General features: G+C 43.1%; 2 protein-coding genes across 2 annotated transcripts; both read left to right on the top strand.

Moving 5' to 3' along the window:
• Nucleotides 1-2,198: 2,198 nt before the first annotated feature.
• On the top strand, nucleotides 2,199-15,257 carry LOC115310350 (4-coumarate--CoA ligase 1-like; the record flags this gene model as incomplete). The annotated part of the gene is made up of 6 exons (XM_042287704.1): nucleotides 2,199-2,401; nucleotides 3,654-3,822; nucleotides 6,532-6,804; nucleotides 11,496-11,640; nucleotides 12,626-12,886; nucleotides 15,121-15,257. Coding segments are annotated over 6 exons (1,188 nt in total), but the record flags the coding sequence as incomplete, so codon positions are not given.
• Nucleotides 15,258-18,839: 3,582 nt separating this feature from the next.
• LOC120844906 (putative nuclease HARBI1) lies at nucleotides 18,840-20,539 on the top strand. The gene is made up of 2 exons (XM_040216908.3): nucleotides 18,840-19,057; nucleotides 19,939-20,539. Exons 1-2 carry the CDS (start codon nucleotides 18,840-18,842, stop codon nucleotides 20,537-20,539), a joined length of 819 nt encoding a protein of 272 aa, XP_040072842.1.
• The last annotated feature ends 3,539 nt before the right edge of the window (nucleotides 20,540-24,078 follow it).

The following is a 24,078-nucleotide window of genomic DNA, read 5'->3' as shown; positions in this document are numbered from 1 at the left end:
TTTGCGCAAATACCGCTTAGAACGAACCCCTGACGTGAATGATCCGTAAAATATACCCGTTCGTTTTCACCACACGCAATCGAAGTCGCAAAAAAAAATAAAAAAAAAAACAAGCAGAGTTCACCCCCTCAACTCGCAGCCAGAACAAGCGGCCCCGTGATCTGGAGCCGATTATATGCCGCCAATGTTGATCATAGTCATGCGCTGGGGTTGGCAAGGCACAGGACACGCGCTGAGTTCCAGACATTGTTATGGTTCGGCTGTGGTCGTCGTTGCAGCGATTTGACACAGGACACTACCCGAATGTTTCTCGAGCTATCGATTATCACGAGCCCAAATCGAGTGTCCACGCCATGCTCGGGTCCAATCTATGAGCGTATTCAAATATCGTCACTGGGCGGTACTGCTACCGTGCAGCTATGTCATCAGGTTTATCGAAGGAGAGATTGAATAAAAACACTGGGTTTTGTCCTCGAAATTACAGCGCAACAGAATAGTTTCTTGGTCAGTGGCGTTGCGTGCGAGTATCCTTGAGCCCCACTAGTGCCAGTAAGCTCGTGTAAAGTGAAAAACATTCCAATTGAATATCATTGCACCGCCCCTTTAAGCTCCCGAATGAGAGAAATGAGGAGACTGCGTTAAACAGAAGACGTTGTTGGAGTGTGCACAACATTGTGTGCAAACGCACCTCCTGGAAATTTCAGACAGCATAACAACCAAGGCTCTATCTGCAATGTTAGAGGTTCGTTCAACACCGTCATCTGTTAACCCATGGACAATGTCGTGTGCAAGGTCGTAAGTTAAATTCTTTTTTTAAAACAATGTCATCGAAAATCAACATGCACACACGTTCAAGTGCAGCCAGACAGCCCGGCAGAAACAACAGCGCGAGAAGCTCGAACCGATCGGCTCCACGAATTCACGCCGAGCATGCGAGCACGCGGGCGGTCATGCGTCACCTTGATTGATGCAAAGTCGACCGAACATGATGCAGCAGAAAGCACAGATGGACGGCACGCACGGCACAGACGAATGACGCAGGGACGAGCAGAGGCCATGCAGAATGATGCAGAAGCGACGGCGTGCAGGCAGGCAGGCCATGGCAGGCGCCATTCATCACGTGGTTTTTGTGACGTATTTGATTTAATCTATTTAGTCGTTTTAAGTACTTTAAACAATTTTAAAGCATTGCCATTTAAAAAATAAATACTTTTCACAGAAAGAGTTTTAACTAATTTTAACCACATTGTAGAAAAGCGCCACGTAGCGGAGGGTATGAAACGCACTATCTGGGCCGCGAATCGGCTCCCGTGTCCTCTCTTTACGTTTACTATATTACTCTATGCCCCGCTCGCCTTGCGGAATCCCTTATGTACCCCGTGGGTTTCTGGATCGTTCGGCGTGGAAGGTTTGGCGCGTAGAACATTCCAACCTCGAATCAGCAAGACGGTTCTCGAATTCACCAGAACATCACATTACAGTGTCAACAAAAATGTGTAGCCGCGGCCAGGAATCGAACCCTGGCCTTGTGCGTGGATGGCAAGCGCGATAACCGTTATGCCACGCGCGCGCTGCCCACTTGGCCAGCTGCGCGCGCGGCAATATATGCCATTTCCTATAATAAAGGGGTGAATTTCGCTAACTGTGCTCCAGCTAGAGGACCCATCAAGGAGTGGTCTGCGACTGTTGCACGGGACCTACACCACCCAAATTGAAGCATGCAAACAGCCTCGCCTACCTCCTTGTGACGTCATCCTACCCGAATGGTGTCAACTCAAAAATTGCACTTTGTCCCAAAGCCGAGCGTCCTCCGACGATTTGGATAAACGCGAAGTCCTTCTGCTCACGACGCAGCGCTCGTGACCCTTTCTCTGCAGATGACATCAGTGCGGTGATAAGGTATAAATGCTAGAGCCCCAACTTTGATAATTCTTCGTGGTTTTTGTTCGCCACGCTACCAGTTACAGTCATAAAAGAATATAAAAAGAAAACTTTACTACGCATCTAGTTTTTTTTTTTTTTTTCGTTAACTTAAAAAAAAATTAACCTTGTTGTTCATTCCGAGAGCGAGAATCTATCGCTATTTGAAATGCTTGACAGCTCTATTGCTATCGGACATATGCATCTATTATGTTATTTCTCCGTACAACGAAACAGAACGACTAATATAGTTTTTTTTTTCTTGCTTGGATTCGCAGGCATTGTTTTGCGTGGGAAGCGCGCCCAAGTTCATCAATGTTCTCCAGTTTCAAGAACTTTCAGATACCTCATTCACGCCCCACGTACCTACTGACAACGAAGAAGAGGTTGTGGCAATCCTGTACACGTCAGGATCAACGGGTCTTCCGAAGGGCGTGGAAATATCGCACAAGGCTTACTGTGCCGCGTTTCACACGTTCAGGTACACGCGCTGATCAGAGTGTTAAAAACTAACCAGTTTTCAAAAAACAAAACTACATTATGCATACCGGCAGCCTTTTTGTTTGTTTTTCTATTTTTGTACGGAAGCAGGCACATTCAGAATATATAGTTTTTCAAGTCTAGTAAGAAAGACGCGGTAGCAACTTGTACATTTTCTTAGAGCAGTTTTAAGTTAAAAATATATCTTTCGGCCCGATCGAGCACCCACTTATTTTATTCACATGCGTAATGGTATATTGAAACTAATAACTTGTGTGACATAAAAAGTGAATTATAGCAACCAAATTTCACCCTCCATGAACCATTTCATAACGCTGTGAAGCCGTGGGGGAACCAGTATCCTTAAAAACCCCTAAAAGTTTTTTTTTTAAACAGGCTGGTTGGGAGACGCGTGTCAAAAAAATTAATTTTACGCGAAAAAGATTTTTTGAAAGGTATTGACGACTAGAGATTTATTTGAAATTCTGCGCGAGAAATCTATGAAATCTATGGGTCATTCCGGAATTACCATCTCGATCGTGAAGGCGAAGCTAATCCAACTCTCTTTTACGTGCCCGAAATGCCGAGAGAGAAAACAAGTGGAAAGGAGGCCACTGTCGAGTAAATCACGTCTCGCGCCGTCAATATTCCTCCATCATTTCTTTTTTTTTTTTTTGTAAAATTAATTTTGTGATACGCATTTCCCGCCCAGACTCTTACATTTTTTTTTTCTTTTTAGGGGCTATTTAAGTATTATCTCACGAAATCAGTCACACTGCGCAGAGACACTCAAATCATGTTAAGCTCATCACATCTAAAAGTGCGTGAAAGAAACATGTGTGCCGCATTTTCATGTGTTGTTTGTTGGTTTCTTTGTTTATTTGATTTTTGCACGTTTTACGACCATATATATTGTAAAAAAGACTGCATTGTAAAGAAGGTGTAGAACACGACGGGGGATTACGGACGGAAGTGCTGGCCCTTCGCCGTCCGTAATTTGTTTGTCTGCTCTATCATATTGTTTTGTTCTGTTCTGTCTTGTCCTCTCTGCTGCCGGCCGGATTACTATATACTACGTTATACAATTATATTCCTTTATACTACAATATTACTTTACACTAAAATATACTATTTTATACAAAGAGTTTAAAAATAACTTCCAGTAGGCAAAGAAATCTTTCCTTGAGTTTTTAGGTGGCTGTATTTATAATTTTTTTTTTAGTTCCTATGCACCGTTTTTTTCTGGATTTCAGGCCTGCTGGAGCTTGCACTGAAGAGGATGTCTTCCTTTGTTGGAATCCTTTCACCCACGGGGCGGGTTTTGCAATAGCCATGTTTTGCATGTTTTCAGGAGCAAAATTAGTCATAACCGATCCTTTGATTCCGTACAAAGCTTTCCTGCAGGTTCTCAAAACTCATGAGGTGAGAAATTTCGTGTGAACATAAGAGTAAAGATAACTTCTAAGAGAAAATTATCTTTGTCAAGCGGCATAAATTTATCACGAAGGAGCAGACAGTGACTCAGTTGCATGGTAAATTTTAACAGAACACCGCTTTCCTATAAAAACGAATGTTGAATTGTATTATAGTCTCAAGACACTAAGCTGAGTGACGCTGTTAATTTTCTTTTTATGGTAGTATATTCGGAAAAAAACCGGCCGTAAGGGGAGTATAGTCCGTATTTCCTCGTTTTTGTGATTTCTTTTTTTTTTTTTCCAAGTAAGGACTGCGTTGTTTTCAACATTGAACGGGTGTCAAAATACGCCAACGCATTTATCAAAGAGACGTATCTATGGTACAACCACTCTCCTGGTTCACGGGATCTTTATTATTCATTTATGCAGTATTTACCTTCAGAGAGCATCACAATGTATAAAACAAATCTGCAAACAAAAATGTATGTCGAAGCCAAAAAAAAACGAGTCTACGTACGTTGTAAAATAAAAATTTGATAAAACGAATCTGCAATAGGTGAAATTAAAACCACGAAATGGAGACTCTAATTAAAAGAGAAATGGGTATGAAACGAATATAAAAAAGCACTTCAAAACCACTATAAAATTGACTATAGATATGACAGCTTAAGTGGACAGCAGGTCGAGATAATAAAATGCTTGTAAGCGCCGCACAAAAAACGAACACGATTAAAAAATTACTGACCTTGGCAATGACGTAGTAAAAGAGTGACACGACATTCAGTGACAGAAGCACAAAAGGAATGTCTAAAGATGCCCAAACACCATAAAGTATAGAATTATAAAGTACTGGCAGTCAATGTAAATGTGATGTCATGTTCTAAAGGATATTCCCCAACAAGACTTTTAAGAACTGAAATGCAAACTTGATAGTCCTTTCCATGATGTGGAGAAGAATGACGGCCTGATATTCGAATTGTTTTCCGTAGTTTGTTTTGATTGTTTTTGCCTTTCTAAGCGTCCGTTGAATGGTGTGATAAGGCGCTGCGCTAGCTTGTTCACATGAGCTGTGGCTTGATTTGCATAGTAGGTGAAACAACTTACTCTAAAACAACTGATGTCAGGCACCCTTTTGTATTTAGTTCGCTACGGGATTTTTTAAAGAAATACCTGCAGCCTATTGCTAAGGCTGCGTTGATATCCTTGTAGCTACGATGAGGATAATGTCGACCTAAGTTTAATACCGGTCACGCTCAATCATTCATTTTCTAAGAATTGTTAAAAATGCAAAAGCCGGTGAACGCCGTATTTTTTCACTCAATACCGAACTCGCCAAAAATTTGAAAACATTGGTATGCTCGTGAAACTTGTGGAATAACCAGTTTAAAGCGAATACAGTTGTTGTCCACGACAATTTCGTATACGGAAACACCAACGCGTGCTACTCTCTAAACTTCACAGAGGAGTTCTCCGAAAAAAAAAGTGAGTGACAGATACCAATATTCACTTTTGTAAATCCGAAAATTGCAGGATTTTTTAAAAGAATCCCGAATGGTCGAACGCAAAAATCAACGATGTCCTTTATTTCTCTCTCCATCTGATCTTTGTTTGTTTGTAGCACGTACTTTGTATTGGGTGTAATGCCAAGATTATGAATATGAGTAATTATACATTTCTTTATATTAACGCAAAATTTTTACTTTAACAAAAATAATCGCATACGCTCGAACCATTTATATTATGGTGATTTAAATTAAAATGAAATAAAACGTTCCCATGAACCAATCTTCAAAAATACATATTTTTTCTATTTATCGCTTGACGATCGTTTCCCCATTTTCATGAACACTTATCTTTTATTTCTAGCAATAAAGATTCAAGCAAGAAATATTTATATCACTATTTTTTAAAATCGCATCAAGGTGCAAAATCTATCTTTTCTACATGACGTGTATTTAATAGCCTACATTATACTTTAATATATTGAATCTATTTCAATGACACAAATTTAATTGCCCTAATTTTTAAACAAAAACATGTTGTGTTTTAGTCCTGCTCGTGAGTTTTTATATACCACAGCGCAAAAAAGAAGTAATAACTCTTGATTTGCTTCTTATTAATGCATTCGTACACCTTAGGGTTAAAAAAAACGTTAACATGCAGAAAATAAACTCATTAAACTAACCTACTGTTACTCATTAGCTGGTCAGACTTTTTATCCGGGTTACCGCCTGTTGAAACTGCAATTCTTTCTTATACCTAGCAAAATAATAATTATGTAAAAAGAATAAGTGAGAGGAAGCAAACTTGGTCTCTCATTTCCTTTGGTCGTAAGTTACAGGGCTTCAAAAGGGGAGCCACTTTCTAGGGTTGAACATTGCTTGCCTCATATCTGTTGGGGCCAATGACATTCCTCTAAAGAAGCTGTGGGAAATTATTTTAATGGTTACTTAAATCGTTTACATTCCGAAGTTCGGTATGTGAGTAATTTTGTCCATCCAACTTACAATCCATGAAATATACTTTGATCCAACTGTTAAGCCGCTGCAGAATAATGTAACGCTATTTAAGTTCAGAATTCCTTAGATTTACAGCCAGGATTTCCGAAAAACAGAATAATATTTTTGGGACCAGAACGTTGTATTCATTTTACAGGAAGTATCTATGAAGAACTTTAAACATGGCGTTAATTTTGTTTCTTTTTTTAATCTCGCAGGTATCTTTTTTTATTGGTATCGCAGGATGGATGCAGCATATTGTCAATGAAGTCAGAAAAAACAACGATAGTGTGCCTCGAGTAAAACAAATCTTGATAGGTGGTTCAGTGATTCCGCCTAAGCTTCTACGGGAGGTTCGTGAAATCTTCGACGTCGAATCACTTCTCATTGGCTACGGCTTGACTGAAACGTTTGGCTTAGCGTGCACCTCACCTGTTGGACAAATTGCCTTCGAGAACAGCGCAGTTCCTCTTGCCGGTGTTAAAATCAAGGTATGCCTGAAACTTATCGGATGGTACAAGTTTTCTTTTCGTTGGGTTTAAAATCTGCCATAACAGTGAAGAGTTCCGTTTCTTATATATTGACGAGGATCAGCAAGTAAATGATTACAAGCAGCAAAGTATTTTTTTAAGGATAGCAGGTGCGATAAAAAGGTTCCGAGGCTAATGTGGTAGCTTAAAAAAAGAAAGTGATGCGCCCGCAACATTCAAACGTGGGGGGTCTTTTTGTCTCATTGTGCCAAAGGGCCTCGTTCTTTGAACATTTGGAGCTGCGTTACACGAGCATTTATCTTTGCTCTCGCTCTGGCTTGCAGCCTATAGTGATATCGTCATTGCGCACGTGCACGTGGACACAAGAACTGGCATAGGGCAGCTCCAAACGATCACATGACGTCTATACCTTTAGTATGAGACGCGAAGGTCCTTGCCTTCGAATGTTGCGCGCGCTTTACCATGATGCCCTTGTTTTAGGCTACGAATTGAGTGTCGTTGCTCTTTGATCAAACCTTGCATATGATTACTGATATCTGTAGAAATCCACAATCAAACTTTAAGTTCTCATGAGCTTAAACACCTGATAATCAGGGAATGCTGCATTGTAATGTGGTTAGGAGCTTACTGACGTTTAACGTAACATTTTAGCATCGGTAGACCCGATGCCTCGAGATACACCTCGCAATGCATGCATGTATGTACGAATAAAAATATGACGCTTAAAACTATCTTGAAAGTAATTTAGAACATTTTACATTTATTTGAGAACGTGATTGCGAACAAATATTTAGTGAGCACGAAACGACTAAAGTCTCCAGGAAACTTTAAGAGAAGAAAATATATTGCCTTAATGACAGAATTTAAGTATTAGAATTTAACATGGCCTCACCTGAATATTATGATAACATGGCTAAACATTCTTTTTACTTTTTTAGATTTCTTACTGAAAAAGAAGTGATGACAATTTTGTGACTTATTTTCTAAGAAAAATTCAAAAGATAAAATGATTCTTCTAGAGTTATCTATAAAAATAAATAAAAAATAAGTCGTAATGACGTTACTTTTTAAGTTATTTAAAAAAATTGACATCGTTTTATATTGCTTTGTAAAAAGTGAAAAAGTAAAGTTTTATTATTTATTAAAATATTTAGGACATTTTTGTATTTGGAAGAAGGTTTTGAAGAATAACAGCTGACATATTTTGAAAATATTGAAAGGTAAAATATATTTTCTGCATATTTATCTCTCTTAGCATATTTGTAAGAGTTCTAAATGACAGTAGGTTGGTTTGCACTTTTTTTTCGTCTAATTTAGGATATTTTTTAAGAATCACAGGAGAAAGGCAAATCTCCCTTGTCATTCCCTTTCTTTTTACTATTTAATAAAACTTTCTGCTAACAAGTCCGACGTAACAAAACTAAAATTAAAGATATGTCCCACGTAACGCAAACGTTTGCTGTGCCTAGCGTTACGTCCGAACGGACCGCTGAAACGCGTTAACCGAACCCCGTTCCCCCTCTCTTTCTCGCCCATTAACTCTGAAAATCGATAACATTTCTTCTAGGAACTGTTTTTGTGGAGGTTGTTTTAGCGACTGCGCCGAATTATTATCAGTTGTGCCAATGACTTTTAGTAAGAGATAGAGTGGACGAACTTCGGAGCACTGTTGTCCATCTTGACAGACTCCCGAGAAGGAGATCGGACACTCATAACCTTAATAAGTGATGAGGATTCACCGGATAAATGATGGCCTTGATTATGCAGGCTATATAAGGCTCTGTAGCTGTACACAGGACTGTGATTCTCGTGTTGAGTGCTTCATGGGGTTTTTTGTTTGTGGTTCATTCTAACGTCTATTTGTGCAATGTGTATGTACCACAGGGACATATTTCCTAACGAAGTCCAAAATATAAATAAAAGATCGAGTTTTTATTAACGTTAATGCGCGCTGTTCTGTCAAACAAAAGCTAACAAAATTTATGTCAGAAGGAATTCTGAAAACTTTAAGTGGCCAATTTTAGCATACCTCAACAAAGTTTAAAAAAAAAGTTTCAGTACGATTTCAGTAACTTTTAACAGAAATTCAGAAGAATTAACTATAGATTTTTGTAAAATGTGTTGAGGGTGGTTCACGCATTTGCTCTGTAGAGTAATCGTGTGTGCCCTCGTCACTTGTAACCGCCTACGACAAGAGGTCCCAGAGAGTGTGAAACTGCTCGACCGGGGTCATGTGGTTTGTGTGCCGCGTTTTGAAAAACTATCTGCAAGGAGGTGACGAAAGCGTTGATCGTCTGCGAGTGTCTCTGCCTTTCCGCCTGCTTTCCTTCTCGCCACTTGACAACGCAGCGCGTGCGCATTTGCGACCAATCGGAGCGGGAGGTGTCTGCCATTTAATTTAAAGCACTCTTCGTTGTTGTCAGAGGGACTCTCTTCAATCTATGCTTTCTATAGAGCAGTCTGACACACTGACGCCTTCAGTGGAGCAAAACACTTTCGATCTGTGTCGAAGGTTCCCTGTATTTGGAAGGTCCAATATACGGTTGCTTTGGAACAAATGGTCGCGTAAAGCAATATTATAATTGTTTTTGAAGTTCACGGTAAAAGGTAATGCCTAAAATCAGAAAATATATATGCATAACGAAGGTGTTTCAGGGTTGCCCGATAGACTGCGCCGTCGTGCTGGTGAAATATCGTCGTGCTTCAAACACCCCGGGCAAGGTTTGGGTGTTCGGAACTCCGGGGACAGGTTTTTCAAAATCCGATGTTGTAAAGCTGCAGATCGTGGATGTTTCCGTTCACTTTGTTTACCAAGGTTTTTATGACCAGATACGGCCTACTGTATTTCAATGCGTAATGAGTGCCATCTCACCATGCTTCAGGCATTCGAACTTATTTTTGACGGATTATTTAACGCATTGGATTCATTAGTCTATACATCCTGCAAATATGTCGACTAGGAACCCACAACACCTGGGAAGAGATACAAGAGGTACGTCACATCTCCCAGTTAGGACGGCTTAAATTAACACCCCCGGACGAGCTACCTAGAGAGAGTTAGGCTACGCGACACCACTCTTGCAAGAACAAACAGAACGAGTACCTCGGCACCTAAGAAAAGCCATTCGTGTAGCCCAGATGCCGAAGCACATGCATCCGGTTCACATGAGGCTCGACGCATCGCTAGAACATGAACCATGAGCACCAAATACGGCGACAGCCCAACTGCAAGATACACCGACGCGTCCCTGTATCAGAATCAGCCAGCCCATGCTGTATGTGTAACCAATGCAGCGGGGCATCAAATGACCGCCATCGTCGTACGTACGGCATCTAAAGAAGCCGCCGAGAAAATTCCCATTGCCAGACCGTCACAGTGCTGGAAGACTCCCAGGCAACCTGCCGCAATTACCTATTAAGAAGCGTCTCCTAAACAGCGCTTTGCATTCTCAAGACCATCTCCCGGCTTCCCGAAGTACACCTTGTCTGAGTACTTGGACACAAATTCCTCGAAGGCGGCACATGCCGCTGCCCGCGCGCAGATATACCGGTCTATCATCCAAGATGGGGCAATCTCCCTTGTTCCCCTCCCGACTGACCTACTCATCAAGTATGCCGTCATACTATCCCACTACCGTCACGGTGGAAGAAAATACCGGCCACCGCACTCAAGACTATCAATAGGTGAAGCCTATTGATAGTTTTCCGAAGACTGCACGTCATCTACCCTTCTCATCTACCCTCCGAAGACTGCACGCCAACACATATCCCCACAGGACCCTTCTTCACGCCATCTACCCTTCTCAATAGCCGCCACCTGTAATTTCTGTCCTTCTCAACCCGGACTTTACTGCCAATCCCACCGCGTTCTACGAGCCGTGGATGACCTGCCTGACCAGCCCGAACCCTAGGATCCTGCAATACCTGGTGACGAGGGAACGGATAGCCAGCCGCAGTTAGGGTATCCCGGAGAAACGGTGCCCACCACCGGGCAGGTGCCCTAACATGTGCAACTGATGCGCGTTAAATAAGGATTTATTGAATCAATGTCGATGACTTTTCAGGCCCTACATAATCAGACATTTGCCGTTTTCAAAAATGCTGCGTCCGACCGGATTTCGGAAGTTTGATAGGCCATTCTATTGACTTAAGCGGGAGTATTAGAAATCACACACCGAAAACATGACCATTATGTCACAAAACGACATCAAGTTGTGACTTTACATCGTCTCCCCTTATGCCCAGACGTAGCCGTCGCAACGAGCTGATGCACCTTTCGGAGCGCACCATAGTCCGCTACGAAAGCACACCATGGTGGCGTTCGTCATTATTTCTGTACGCGTTCTATCACCGCTCAACCAATCATTACCTGCAAAGGACTAGTGACTTGCGCTTTTGACGCTGCTTGATCGGTTCCATTAGATCGGAGGGTCGGCTGCGTCCGAGCTTAAGATGAAGCGAAGTATAATCAGCAGGCGAGGCAACACTCATCATGCGCGACTTGGGAGTAACTATGTTTGCGAGTCCACTCCGCGAACGTAAACCTACTCTGAATTTTAGGATCGGACAATTCATTAACAGAGGTTGTTGCAAATATTTAACTACTTCCGGAAACGGTAGTGCAGCTGTCTCTTCAAGCAAATATAATTCGAAAGGAAGAAAGGATTTGATGACCTGCTATGATGACCCAGGTTATGGACATAACCAGCGGAGACTCTCTCGGCCCCTATCGTAATGGCGAGATTGCGGTTCATGCCAAAGGCGTCATGAAGGGCTACTATGGGCGTCCTGAAGCTACCGCTGAAGTCTTGAGCAACGATGGATGGTTGCGTACAGGTACGACGTGCTTGTTTTTTTTTCGTTTTTTTTTTTCGTTTCGACTAACAAGAATACGGCTTTCTCGGTCTGACCCAAATATTTCGATTCCGCCAAAATTGTCATGGAACCAGAGTAATATTATTCACTTTTTAATGTTCATTAGCCCATAGTGCGTCTGAGACCTTTATATGACGCTGTAAATACGTACTGTAAAATATGCGGATTTGAGCTCGGACAAAGGCTAACCAATTACCAGTCTCAAAACTTTGCGGTTTGGTGTTCAACCAACAATGTATACAACTATAGCGGGCATTATTAATATTACATGAAGTTTGTCGTAACATCAGAATTCACTACGATCTCACTTCGGCTGCTAGATAGATGTGCGCACGGAAGCGTGCAGGGGCGCACTTCTAGAAACTCCTCTGCAGTTCTTGAGATATGGCATGTGGTGTTCTCCTATTTCTGTGCTTTTATGCATATGGCCGATAGTCATTGTGTATTTCCTAACGTTCATGCCCGCGACGGAGCGAGCGCTCGTTACACAATAAATCCTTGTTTAGGCAATTTATCATCGTTCTCGGCTCGTGTTCGAGCCCCTCACGAGGCAGTTAACCCAAACAACACCTGCGGCAAATTGCCGCCTTGACGACCCCGATGATGGTTGAGGGGTGACTACTTCTCTGGTGAAGCGTCGATTCAAGCTTCGTGGGTACCAATCAATTAAAACTGGTTGTTTAGGGCTTTTATATTAATGAAGTGATTTGATGAGTGCGATTGGTGAATTTTCATCTCAAAACGAATTCGACTGGATCCGTACCAAATAGTGACCAAACATGTAAGTACAAGTTAAACATTGAATACCAAAATTTCCATTTGGAATGCACAGAACCTTCACAAAAACCACGTAACAAAGGATCAAATCCTCATAGGTGTCTGTTTTACCACGAAGCCACTGAATAAAGAGGGATAAGTACTGCCAAGATTACGTTTTGATTTTCAGGAGATTTAGGCTACTACGACGCTGAAGGACGGGTTCATGTTATTGAGAGATTGAAACAGATGATAAAATGCATGGATAATGTCGTCACCCCTGCGGAGCTGGAAGAAATTTTGAACGCCCACGAGGCTGTCGCAGAGGCCGCAGTTGTGGGCGTTCCAAGCTCCAAGTATGGCGAGGCTCCAACAGCCTGCGTCGTTGTCAAGGACGGCTTCGAGAAAAACCTCGAGAGTCTGGCGACAGAACTGAAGGAACTCATTGCTGGTATATGTCATGTTCCTGATATTCCAACTTTGCTTTTGGTGTGATATGTGCCTGTCTAACTTCCACAATTCAAAGATTAACTTTTACGGATAACGAACAAATTTGTTTTGGGGAAAAGTGCCCTGTGACCTCTAATCATTAATGCAAAAGGATAACTAGAAATCTCTTGAGTGTCCTCCCCCTGCTCCCTTTACCCTCTCTCCCCCTCTCTCCCCCTCTCTTCCCCTCTCTCCCCCCTCTTCCCTCCCTCTCTCTCCCAATCCCTCTTCAGTAGGGACAGGAGCCTACAAAAATAACTACATATCCATACTTAAATACTTGAAATAGAAAAGCACCCTTCTAGAAAATACCAGTAGTCATACCGAGGCCACCTTTATCGCGTAAATTAGTGCTTTATTTGTTTATTCGGTGCAGTCATTGTTAGTAACAAGCTATGTGAAGCTTTCTGGACATGAGCAAAGTAACTGTTGGATTTTTATTGGAATATAAATATTCATCTGTGGAGTGAGGTAAGATTCAGGAGCGCAGCCGTAATAATATTGTGAACGAAGAGCGGAGGAAGCGGTTACTGAATTTAATGCATTATGAGGGAAATGAAAGAGAAATAGAGCTGGCCAAAAATTGAGCCGCTCCTGGCTAAATTTTTTGCCAACTCTTCCTTTTCTCGCCCTAACATTAATGCATTAAAATCAATATTCACTCCCTTCCTTGTTCGTTCACTATATATATATATATGTATATATATATATATAGAGAGAGAGAGAGAAAACGAAGCGCAGGATGACGAAAAGTATATACGGAAGAAAACGCTCCTGAGACGGTTGTTGGAGTTTTTAAAACATATTATTGGTAAAGTTGGTCGACGTTTCGGCCTGAGCCAGACCTTTTTCAAGACTGGCACATGAGATGTCTGACATCTCATGTGCCAGTCTTGAAAAAGGTCTTGCTCAGGCCGAAACGTCGACCAACTTTACCAATAATATGTTTTAAAAACTCCAACAACCGTCTCAGAAGCGTTTTCTTCCATATATATATATATATATATATATATTATTCATACATACATACATAGAGGGTGTTTCACGAAAGGAGGACAGATTCGATATTGCGAAAACTACACGTCGCAACTAAAAATGACTTGAGTCGTTGTGGTCCTGGCCCAGGGGCTTATTTAGAAAAATTATTAAAGTCCGGGATAATTAAGTTGTTCATTATTTTTGCTTAATTAACTTTTTTTAAATATTGTGTAAAGGGCATTGTTTATATTAGAAAATTGCTCAGCATCATCAAAAAACACTAAATCAACAAATTGCAGAACGAAAGAGGGCACGCGAAGCATTTTAGGGCTTTCTGAAAAACCGCACAAATTCGACGGGTTTTTAAGTTTTGCTTTGCTATCGGAGCGCGTCTCGGCCCCGACGGCACCGCGCCCCGCGGAGAAATAGTGCAACCAACCTCTGCTGCGTCCCGCGATGACAGCCCAGCAGAGGTTGGTTGCACTATTGCAACCAACCTCTAAGTCTTCGCAAAAACACCCGGTATCTATATATATATATATATAGCTGCCCAAATTAGATAATCGTTTTTGCTTGAAAGAGCTATTTTCTTAATCCGAAGATTTCAAAGTATTCAATCAAAATTTGATGGCACAAATAACAACCTTCAAAAAGGTAAAGCGTAAACTAGAACATAAGCATTAACGCACGAAGTATGAAAAGGGACAAACGCATGCCCCGGTGCGTTTGTTCCCTTCTATACTTAGTCTGTTCGTGTTTATGTTCTAGCTGACGCTTATACCTAACATGTACGAAGTAGCTCTACATGAGACTGTACTTCAAAAATGTTGTGTGTATTCATGGTAATAAAAACCCGGGACTCAGGAACACAGAAGGGGACGAGCACAATGTCGTCACCCCTTTTAGTACCCTACTAGAGCCAGCTATTATGTAGCACTGGACATAGCTACATTACATTACCTTCTCTTTGAAACTGACAATTAAGAGAAACACTTGTGAACTTATTCCATACAATGAACAAGCGATGTACAAGCGCTAAAAAAGCAAACGTGATTTTGTTTGTGCCACGTTTTTCTTTCATTCTCAAAATTACATTAACTTGAAACGTAAACGTCTTTCTGCTTTTTAACCTGCAAATATTAGGGTTACATGAATCGAGTGTTGAGCGTGCGGGAACCTACTACAGTTACTATACGTCTTTTTTTTTCTGTTTCAAAGGTCAAGCAGCAGTGTTCAAGCAGCTGTATGGAGGCGTTTTTTTTACGAAATCTCTTCCCAAGTCCGATAGCGGAAAGATCCTGAGAGAAGACCTCAAAACAAAGGCTGCCCATGAAATAGAGAAGTTGAAAAAATAGTTGAGCTTCTCGGACGCCACAAGTTACACGAAAACCAGGATGTAACCTGCGATAAAGGTGTTTCTGTATTTCACTTGCAATAAACAAGAATAAAAAAGCTGCGCCAGGTACAATAATGGTGATATTTGTGATAAAAAGAGCTTTATTTACGGTAGTCTAAAGTAATTGGCTTTTGATGAAGTGTAGTGTAGTGTTGGGACGATCCGGTAGGCAGCAAAAAATTTATGGAGGCCGGGCCAACTCGTGAAGGCAGGCGCGAGGTAGTTCTGCTTTACAAAATTGTCTCCCTTTTCCTGGCAATATTTAACAAACAAAGACTCCTACAGGAGTAATTAAAAAGAAAACTTTCTCGAACTGTGAAGCAAAAAAAAACAACAAAAAAACATTACGATTGTAATTTTTGGTTATTGATTAAACTAAGTAAAACACATGGAGCGAAAGCTCGCGATGTAGAACCCAGTGATCATGGGTTCAATCTCCTCCCTTGCCCGTTACGATCTGGATGAGCATCGTACTCGCGTGCGGTCGTGTATCACTACTGCGTGGTGCACGTTAAAGGTCCCAGGTTAGTGGTTGTACTGCAGTGGCTAAATCGCTCATCGGCAGCTGAAGCACGAGACCCCGCTGAGGCAAACTAACTTTCGGCTGTATAAACATACACACAACAAGTTGCTTTGGCTTTGCTTTGATGTTTTTCTGTCTCTAATGGAGTGAGTGCCTGTTTTGTGAGAGATATATGGGCTATGTAGTCGTATGATTACAACCAACGTTACTGGATCGGCTGAGTTCACAAGCTCCGAAAAAAAGGGACGCGCTGTCATCCACTGCCGTGTAGTGGCGCTGTTGTCGCAGCCAGCCCCACCCGCTTGGTCCGACGTCGCGGTACCCTCGCACACGCAGTGAAACACATAGTTTCTGTGAGGATTCACAAAGTGCATTACCAGAAACTAGTGCCAGTGTAACAATGTCCGGAGTGGGGCAACATTTCCTAGGACATTTTAGGTAAATTCACGCCCGCCCGGTCTTCGCAGTTTTGGCAGTCTTCGACATTCGACAACAGGCAAGCAAGCTCGGAGAATTGGCTGCGTCTATCGTGATTTCCGTCACGATAGACGCAGCCATTTCTCGCTATGTTTTGGTCGTTTGCGGACTGAAATGCAGAGAACTTCCTTCTTTTGTGTGTCCTGTGTTTGTGTTAGAAGTTCATGCATAATGGATGCATTCCACAGCCGCATTAGAAAAGATATTAATTTGAAGACGTCTTTGTCATTTGAAGGAAGCGGGCTGTTCTTTTTTTATTGTGTTCGGCTACACCGAGGCCTACTAGCCTACTACTAGAGCACATAGGGCGATGGAAAGGGCTGAGTTATTCGTCGCGTACGTTTCTCCGAGCTGGTGTGCGCTAGACCACGGGGCCACCGATCCCCCTCGAGAAACGTTCGCACAGCGCTGAACTGACAACTCTTTGTATTTTAGATTCGTTTTCTTCTACACGTTGTTAAAACAAAATCTGAAAATTATTATGCCCTCATTTTCTTCTCGGCCTATTAAAACCAATTCGCAAAATAGTCCGCTATAATCTTCTTAAGGTGCAACCCCACCGTGCGTGGCGTTTTGGTGCTTTTTTGACGGCTTATAACTTTCTTTATATGTATCTTACAATTATAAAGTTAGTGTCAAATTAAATAGCTGTTTTTCAACGAAACTTTAGTGACTCGATATTACGGTTATTTTAGTTGTTAGTTAATTATTCAGCTTTTAGTAGACCACAGTCTCTAATATTGAAAAAATGATTTCTCGAGCTAAAACGTCCCATCGGCCACGATATTTTACGTGAGCGTTCGGTTGATTGTAATAAATTAAAAACGTAAGAAAAAAATTGTACAGATAATATATATTTTAAAATAAAAAAATAAAGTTTAAATATGTATTATTTTATGGCGCTATAAAACGAAATCACGTCCACTAATCAAAATAACGAAATATTAAATAATGAAGCATCCTCGGATATTACACTTTCTATAATTTCATGTTGATATATTACACGTTAATAATGTTATAAGACCTTAACATTTCCCATTCAGTTACGGCAAATTGTAGTTTCTTAATATAAAATACAGATGGCGAAACGTGTTCAAGAACAGTAGGGTGCGCGTGTGTATGAAGGCACTCTAAAGAACAGCTTGATGTGCATTTGCCTTCGTGTGCTGCTTCGAACGCCACGTGAAAGGCAGAAAAAACGCCAGAGGTCAGGGTGTCAGATGCCTGGATGCCCGCAGTTAGCTAGCCAGAGATGTCAGAACAACAAGCGCGAGGCTGCGGGTGCACCACAGCTACTTTCGCGAGGCGTTCCGCTGTGTGTCGGCACACATGCCCGACGCGATCCAAATTAAATGGGTGCCATGAAATGCATTCTGCCATTTCAGATTGCGCCACAAATGCGAAAACATTTTAATGTTTTTATCACTTCCGAAAATCATTTTCACAATCAAAGCTTGTCGAAGGTTTTCACTATATTTTGTTTCAAAAACCACGTCGGTGGCTCTTAAGTGGCAATGATATTAAGACAAAACACAAAACATGAAATTGTCTCAGTGTCTCCGAGCCAACGCGCTGGCTGATGGATCCCTATTTGTCGAGTTTAAATATAGGCCAAGGTGCCGGCAATCCGACGAAGGTCAATCTGAGATTTCGGTTGCAGGTCAAAAGGTCTCCAGTTAGTCAAAATAAACCCGCTTTTTTATTTTTGGGGCGTGTTAAGTGATTTTTGTTGGCTTGGCTTGTGAAACCCTAAGATCTGAATATGTGCTTTGCTTTACCTTAGTTCGGAGCGCAGCCAACGCTACGGGCTGATGAAGCCACTGAAGCAGCGCCAAGAGCTTTTCGTTTTCTTTCTGTGCCTATGCGGTCGGGCTAAACCAGAGCCACTAAATAAGCTACGCTTCATACAAATCTTGGTGCTTGAAATGATAGTTGTCAGTTATCTGAAGCTTCATCTGAAATCACAAGAAACGCTTTTCCGTCCTCCACAAATGCATAAACAGTTCGCGACAAAGCAAAGGAATATTACGTAAGTTTCCTGACACCGAAACTAATGCTGAGGAAGTCGCACTTTTGAATCATGACGATCGGCACCTGCTTTTGATTTGTTACTAATCATCAAGATTGTGGCGCCCACAACAATATTGGGGGGAAAAGTGCCGATACTCTAAGCGTAGCTCATTTTGTTTAGCTCAAAGGCTAATACCCAAATCACACGGCAGCGTAAAGGTACCTTTAGCTTAGGTCCCTTAGCTAAAGGTACCCGTAGTTAACGGCGTTTTTGATCACACGATAAATAAACGGAGCACTTTAAGTTTATGTTAATTGCAGTCCTACTAAACCGCGAGAAGAGCACGTGATAAACAATTATTCCTCGAAATCGGTTTAACGCGCAGTTTTTGTAGTGTAGTGGTGGGAGTTTGTTGACAAATTGATGGAAAAAGAAGAGGAAATGAAGGTGAAAAACAGTGATGATCGCCATTGGTTGGCTCCTGTCTCTGCCACTTTTCTGACCATTAATTACCAATTGAACAACTCTACATGCCAGTGACGCTATCGAAAGGAATGGGTGACGACGAGCTCCTGGGTATGGTTTGGTCGCTTCAACAGCAGCGGATCCAATTTAACCAGATGGAAGAGCAGATCCAAACAATGGAAGGAGAAGCGGACACACTCGACGAGCAGCTTCAGGCATCGAATTTCACAATCGCAGCTATTTTGGCCCGCGAGCTCATAAAGGTCGCTCGGCAGAGGACTGTGTTAGTGAGGCCAGCGAGGTGGTTTGAGAAGACACTGCCTAGGATGGGCGAACAGCACTTCCGCGCTTGCTTCCGCGTCTCCTCCACCACCTCGTGGACGTCTGCCGCCCGTTGATGGTCCGACAGGACACCTCGATTAAGTCCGCAATGACGGTCGAGAAGAGGGTGGCGATCAGCCTCTACAGGCTCTGCTCATCGGCATAAGAGCGGACGATTGCACACCTCTTTGCGGTAGGCCAATCGGTGGTGAACGGAAGCTACCGGCAGTTCTGCGATGTGATCATTGATAAACTCGAGTCGCGCACTGTTTCGGTGGTCCTGAGCCAAAACCTCTACCACCACATGCTCGAGTTCCAGGCAGTCCTCGAATTTGCTAATGCCATCGTTGGCTGTGGACAACCTAAACTACAAGAGATGGTAGGCTAAACACCGTGACCCTTAGTTGGCAAATCGCATTATGTAGCTTGTCTCTGGAGAAATAATCATGCGGGCAAACACTGGTGCTGTCAGAGCAGGGGCCTTTACCTTCGTTGCGTGGTGTCACACGGCCCTTGCCACCTTGCGCCCCTGTAACGTTACAACCCACCAAAACGCCCTTGTTGGCTGTCACCTGCTAAGCGAGCGGATTCCCCTACCCGCTCTCGAAATGCTCTAAGGTGCACAGCCATAGTCTCTGTAGTCAGCATAAACCATAAAAGAACAACTCAAAACCGTCAGCTGCAAAATGCAATCAATTAAAGAAAACGTGCTCTCAAAGGGATTCGGGAAACTTGTTAAATAGAATTAAAGCACACATTTTGTTTCATAGCGCACGGTGTAGCAAAGTTTCATGAGTATGTGCTAGTGCTACTTGTTGCTCACTCGTGGTTCTTTGGTTTTAGGTACAGTGTCATCCTTCTGGCCTTGGTCGACCACCGCTACCTTTACCGATACGTCAACGTGGGCTTCCCAGGAAAGTGCCACGATGCCAACGTGTACGGCCGTTCCCCGTTAGCTCGTCTCTTGGAAAGCTATCAGGCTGCCGTTCCAAGAGTTATGGGAGGCACAGAGATTCCACCCCTTGTGCTTTGTGATCAGGCATTTTCCCTCACCCAGAACCTAATGAAGCCGTTCCGACACAGTTTGAATTACCCTCAAGGCAAAAGAGACTACAACTACGCTCTGTCCAAGGCTAGGCGAGTCGTAGAAAATACGTTCGGGCGTCTCAAGGCTCGCTTTAGAATCCTTCCGAAGCGAATGGAGCAACGGATGGAGAACGTGAATGCTGTAGTTCGAGCATGCTGCATTCTGCACAATGTCTGCGAGACCCTGAACGATAGGGCTGACCAGCAGTGGGTGACGGAGGCCCTGAAGATCGGAGAAGATGCAAAACAGGAACAGCCGAGCCTCAGCTCTTTATCTGCGACAGATAGGGGGGATACACTCCGAGCAGCACTTGTTTCATACTTCGAGGCAAATCCACTTCGGACACGCAAGGCATAACTAGCCCTTGTCATTAGACTGGGTGCCACTGCTTGAAGCCCACACATAAGTAAAACGGGGTCATATATCTGTGTGCTTCACATTTTTTTTGTGCCCTTGACTTCAGGAACTGCAGGAACTCCCGCTGCAGGTTGTTCGACTCCTGCAGTATTTGAAACTGGCGCTGCCGATCATTGCGGACTTCATCTCTTGCCTTTTTGAGCTCCAGTCTTTGTTGTCTCTGCTCCTCCAGGAGCAACATGAGGAGGTCCCCTTGCTTCCTGGAGGACTTCCTTTTTTTTTTTTTGCGGTTTCTATTGCCTGAGAGGCCCGTCTCCACGTCGTCTTCCTCGGGCCGGTTTTCGTCTCCCGGTTCCTAATAAAATCATGTGCTCATCAGTACGGCCCATTCCTTTATGATACATGCAAAGCTTTCGTTAATTCACGTAGTTACATTCCTTGAATAATTCAGCCACAAGACAGGGAAGGTCTAAACCCTCAACCGTGGGGTGTTTTTAGACACAGTTCAAGAACATAGCACCAGGGTTATGTGAGTGCAATGCTGTGTGAACAGAATAAGCGGATGATGCGTGTAGACACCTTAACACTGGACAGCTGTCACATGTATTACCTAGTTCCACTCACTGACTCACATAGAAATCATAGATTCTGCCCTTTGCGTCTTCGCAAAGGGCAGGAGACTCTCGCTCTCAGCATTCTAGAATTAAAAACACATTAGATTTTCTGATATAACTCTACAAGATCTTCAGAGATGGAGTCGTCCACCAGGCTAGAGTCGTTATTCGGTAGGCTTCCGAGAAACCTGTGGAGGTCACAATAAAGTGGCCAGTTCACCTTTCCGGACCCTGTTGTCATGCTTCTTTTTGTCCTGTAAGAAAGAGAAAAAAAAGTGAAAGCCGTTTACCACTCCCTGTAACACCGAATTAGAGCGCAGCTCTTGAGGAGGAGGAGGGTAGGGTACTGGGGGGGGGGTGGAGCAGACTTGTACACGTTACTGAAAAAAAGTAACTGATTACAATTACAATTACTACAGTCAAAAGAGTAACCGATTACCGTTACTGATTACTGCCTCCCAGAAGTAATTGAACAATTACTGCAAAGTAATTTATTACTTTTCAAGTTACTTTCACGTTACTTTTTATTGCGATGACAGAAATACACAAATACACAGTAAAATATAGCGTACACAATTTTGTTTGGTTATTGTTCCTTTTTTTGTTTAAATAATAATTGGGTTGTGTGTGTGTTTATACAGCCTAGAACTTGGTCTGCCTCACAGGGGCGACGAGTCTCCCAGCTGTAGATGAGAAATTTAGCCAGTGCGGTACAACAACTAGCCTGGGGTCTTTAACGTGCATCACGGAGTAGTGATACACGACCGCACGCCGGTAGGATGCTCATCCTTTTTTCTTTGTTTTCAGACCCGGACCTTGTCGTGTAGCTGACGCGTCGACCTATGGAACAAAGCCCACTAAAAAGTCAATAGCGAGTTCCCGCTTCCCGTCGACTTTATCAGCAATCTGCAACGAGATCCGGAACTTTCCAGCCAAGGCTGGTGGCGCGCTTGTAGAAGAGCGTGGCGTAAAAGAAAAAAAGGATTTGCCGACTAATCCTAGTGTTATTTTTTTTAGATGTTAAAATTTTTGCTCCATGGCTGAGTGACTATGCTGATTTTTGTGAGAAAAAAAAATTGTGGGATGAAAAATGTAATTGGTAATTGTGTAATCGATTTTGTAATTGATTACAGAAAAACAGTAATTGAATTACTCCGAGCGTTACAGCTTGACAAATGTAATTGAAGCGTTACAAAATTACACTTAACTGTAATTGATTACAAGTAATCAATTACTTGTAACGCGTTACGTACAAGTCTGGGGTGGAGTGACCTGGGGGGGGTCACGTGACGATGCCGATGATGTCATCAGTCACGTCACTGATGACGTCATCAGTGACGATGACGATACGGACTCCGATGACGTCATCAGCGATGATGACGATGCGGATGTCGGTGACGTCATCAGTGACGTCACTGATGACGTCATTCGTGATGATGACGATGCGGATGCCGGTGAGGTCATCAGTGACGTCACTGATGACGTCATCAGTGATGATGACGATGCGGATGCCGGTGACGTCATCAGTGACGATGACGTCAGCGGGGAGGTCACGTGACCCTGGGGGTGGTCACGTGACCTCGGGGGGGGGGGGGGGGGGTCACGTGACCTCGGAGGGTCACGTGATTTTGGGTGTCACGTGACCTTGGGAGTCACGTGACCCTGAAGGAGGGAGTCACGTGACCTCTGGGGGTCACGTGACCTTGGGATGATCTTGGGGGCCGCGTGACCTTGGGGTGACCTTGGTTACGCCGACGCCGACGCCGCTCAAGCCGGGAACGGGCCCCTAAGAGCTGCGCTCTAAAAAGTGGTATTAAGCGATTTGGCCTTTTGCCATCTGTGAAGTTCAAATGCCGCAAAATATGGCCTATCACTCCTTCCTCTATGGGGAACTTTCTTTTTGTACTGGTGGCCTACTTTTCTCTGTGTTCTCCTACAAGACAGTGGGGCGAGTATGTGGGTGCTTGCAAAGTGGCTCAAAATCTAGGGCACGCCCGCCTCACTTCGCAGAAAAAGCGCGCTATAAAAGTTGAAAAATGCAAGAAAGCTGGCAAACTAACTCTGTATTAAAAAAAATTTAAAAATCCCAAAACTGGAAAAAAAACGAATCACACACGTGTATAACTGTCCCTTTTTAATTTTTTTTATTTCCCCCGTTTTGAGGTTTTCCGCTACAAAGTGAGCTATTACTCCAAATTTTACAAGGTATACTTCGTTTCACCTTATGTGCGAGCGAAGGCAAAGCTGGAAGCGCGAGCACGAAAGCTCCGTGCGTTCAGGCTTTGCTCGAGCGCGCGAGCTGGGGAGAAACGCAAAAAAAGCGCTGGTCTCGCGCTTCTAGCTTTGGCTACGCTCGCAGATAAGGTGAAACGAAGTATAGAATGCAACACTAAAATGCAAGTACGGTGAAATTCTGAGATTGCTACATGCAATGAGGTGATGTCGCTAGCCTGCAATAAAGCTCGGAGCTTCCTCCGAGGACGGGGCTTGGGACGCTCTCAACGGAGCGGCAGTGCGACAGCCGCTCGTTTAGAGACATCAATACCCATGCAGGCGCCTATTCTTACGGCCTTTTATAGGTCGTATTCACTGGCGGCCATAGTTGAGCTCGCTGCTGCTGAGCACGTGTTGACGTCAAGGTTCTACAACGCTTCCAACATCCACATCGTACACCATTTAGACTGTCTTCTTTGGGAGGCCATAAATAAGAACTACTTTCGAGCATGCGCTCTCAGCAGACACCTCAAATATGGCGTCCAGTGAATACCACCTATAGAGCCACACTCGAGACTTTTACGGAGCGTGCAGCCACTACGAGCTGTATTCCTTATCGCATCGTTAAAGAAACTTGGAATCTGCATCCAGTTGTGGCGATGTGGACGATCTGGAGATTTACGGGCACGCAGAAGGTGAGCATCAACGACA

The sequence above is a fragment of the Ixodes scapularis genome, unplaced genomic scaffold, assembly GCF_016920785.2.
Source record: "Ixodes scapularis isolate PalLabHiFi unplaced genomic scaffold, ASM1692078v2 ptg000225l_1___fragment_2___debris__unscaffolded, whole genome shotgun sequence".
NCBI classification, from domain to species: Eukaryota; Metazoa; Arthropoda; class Arachnida; order Ixodida; family Ixodidae; genus Ixodes; species Ixodes scapularis.
The sequence above is the reverse complement of the archived record's forward strand: the minus strand, read 5'-3'. Positions and strand labels throughout refer to the sequence as shown.

Excerpts from the sequence above, each read along its gene's own strand:
- LOC120844906 (XM_040216908.3), top strand. The coding sequence starts at position 18,840 with ATGCCAGTGACGCTATCGAAAGGAATGGGTGACGACGAGCTCCTGGGT. Across the intron at positions 19,058-19,938 it reads GTCGCTCGGCAGAGGACTGT|GTACAGTGTCATCCTTCTGG; the intron begins GTTAGTGAGGCC and ends CTTTGGTTTTAG.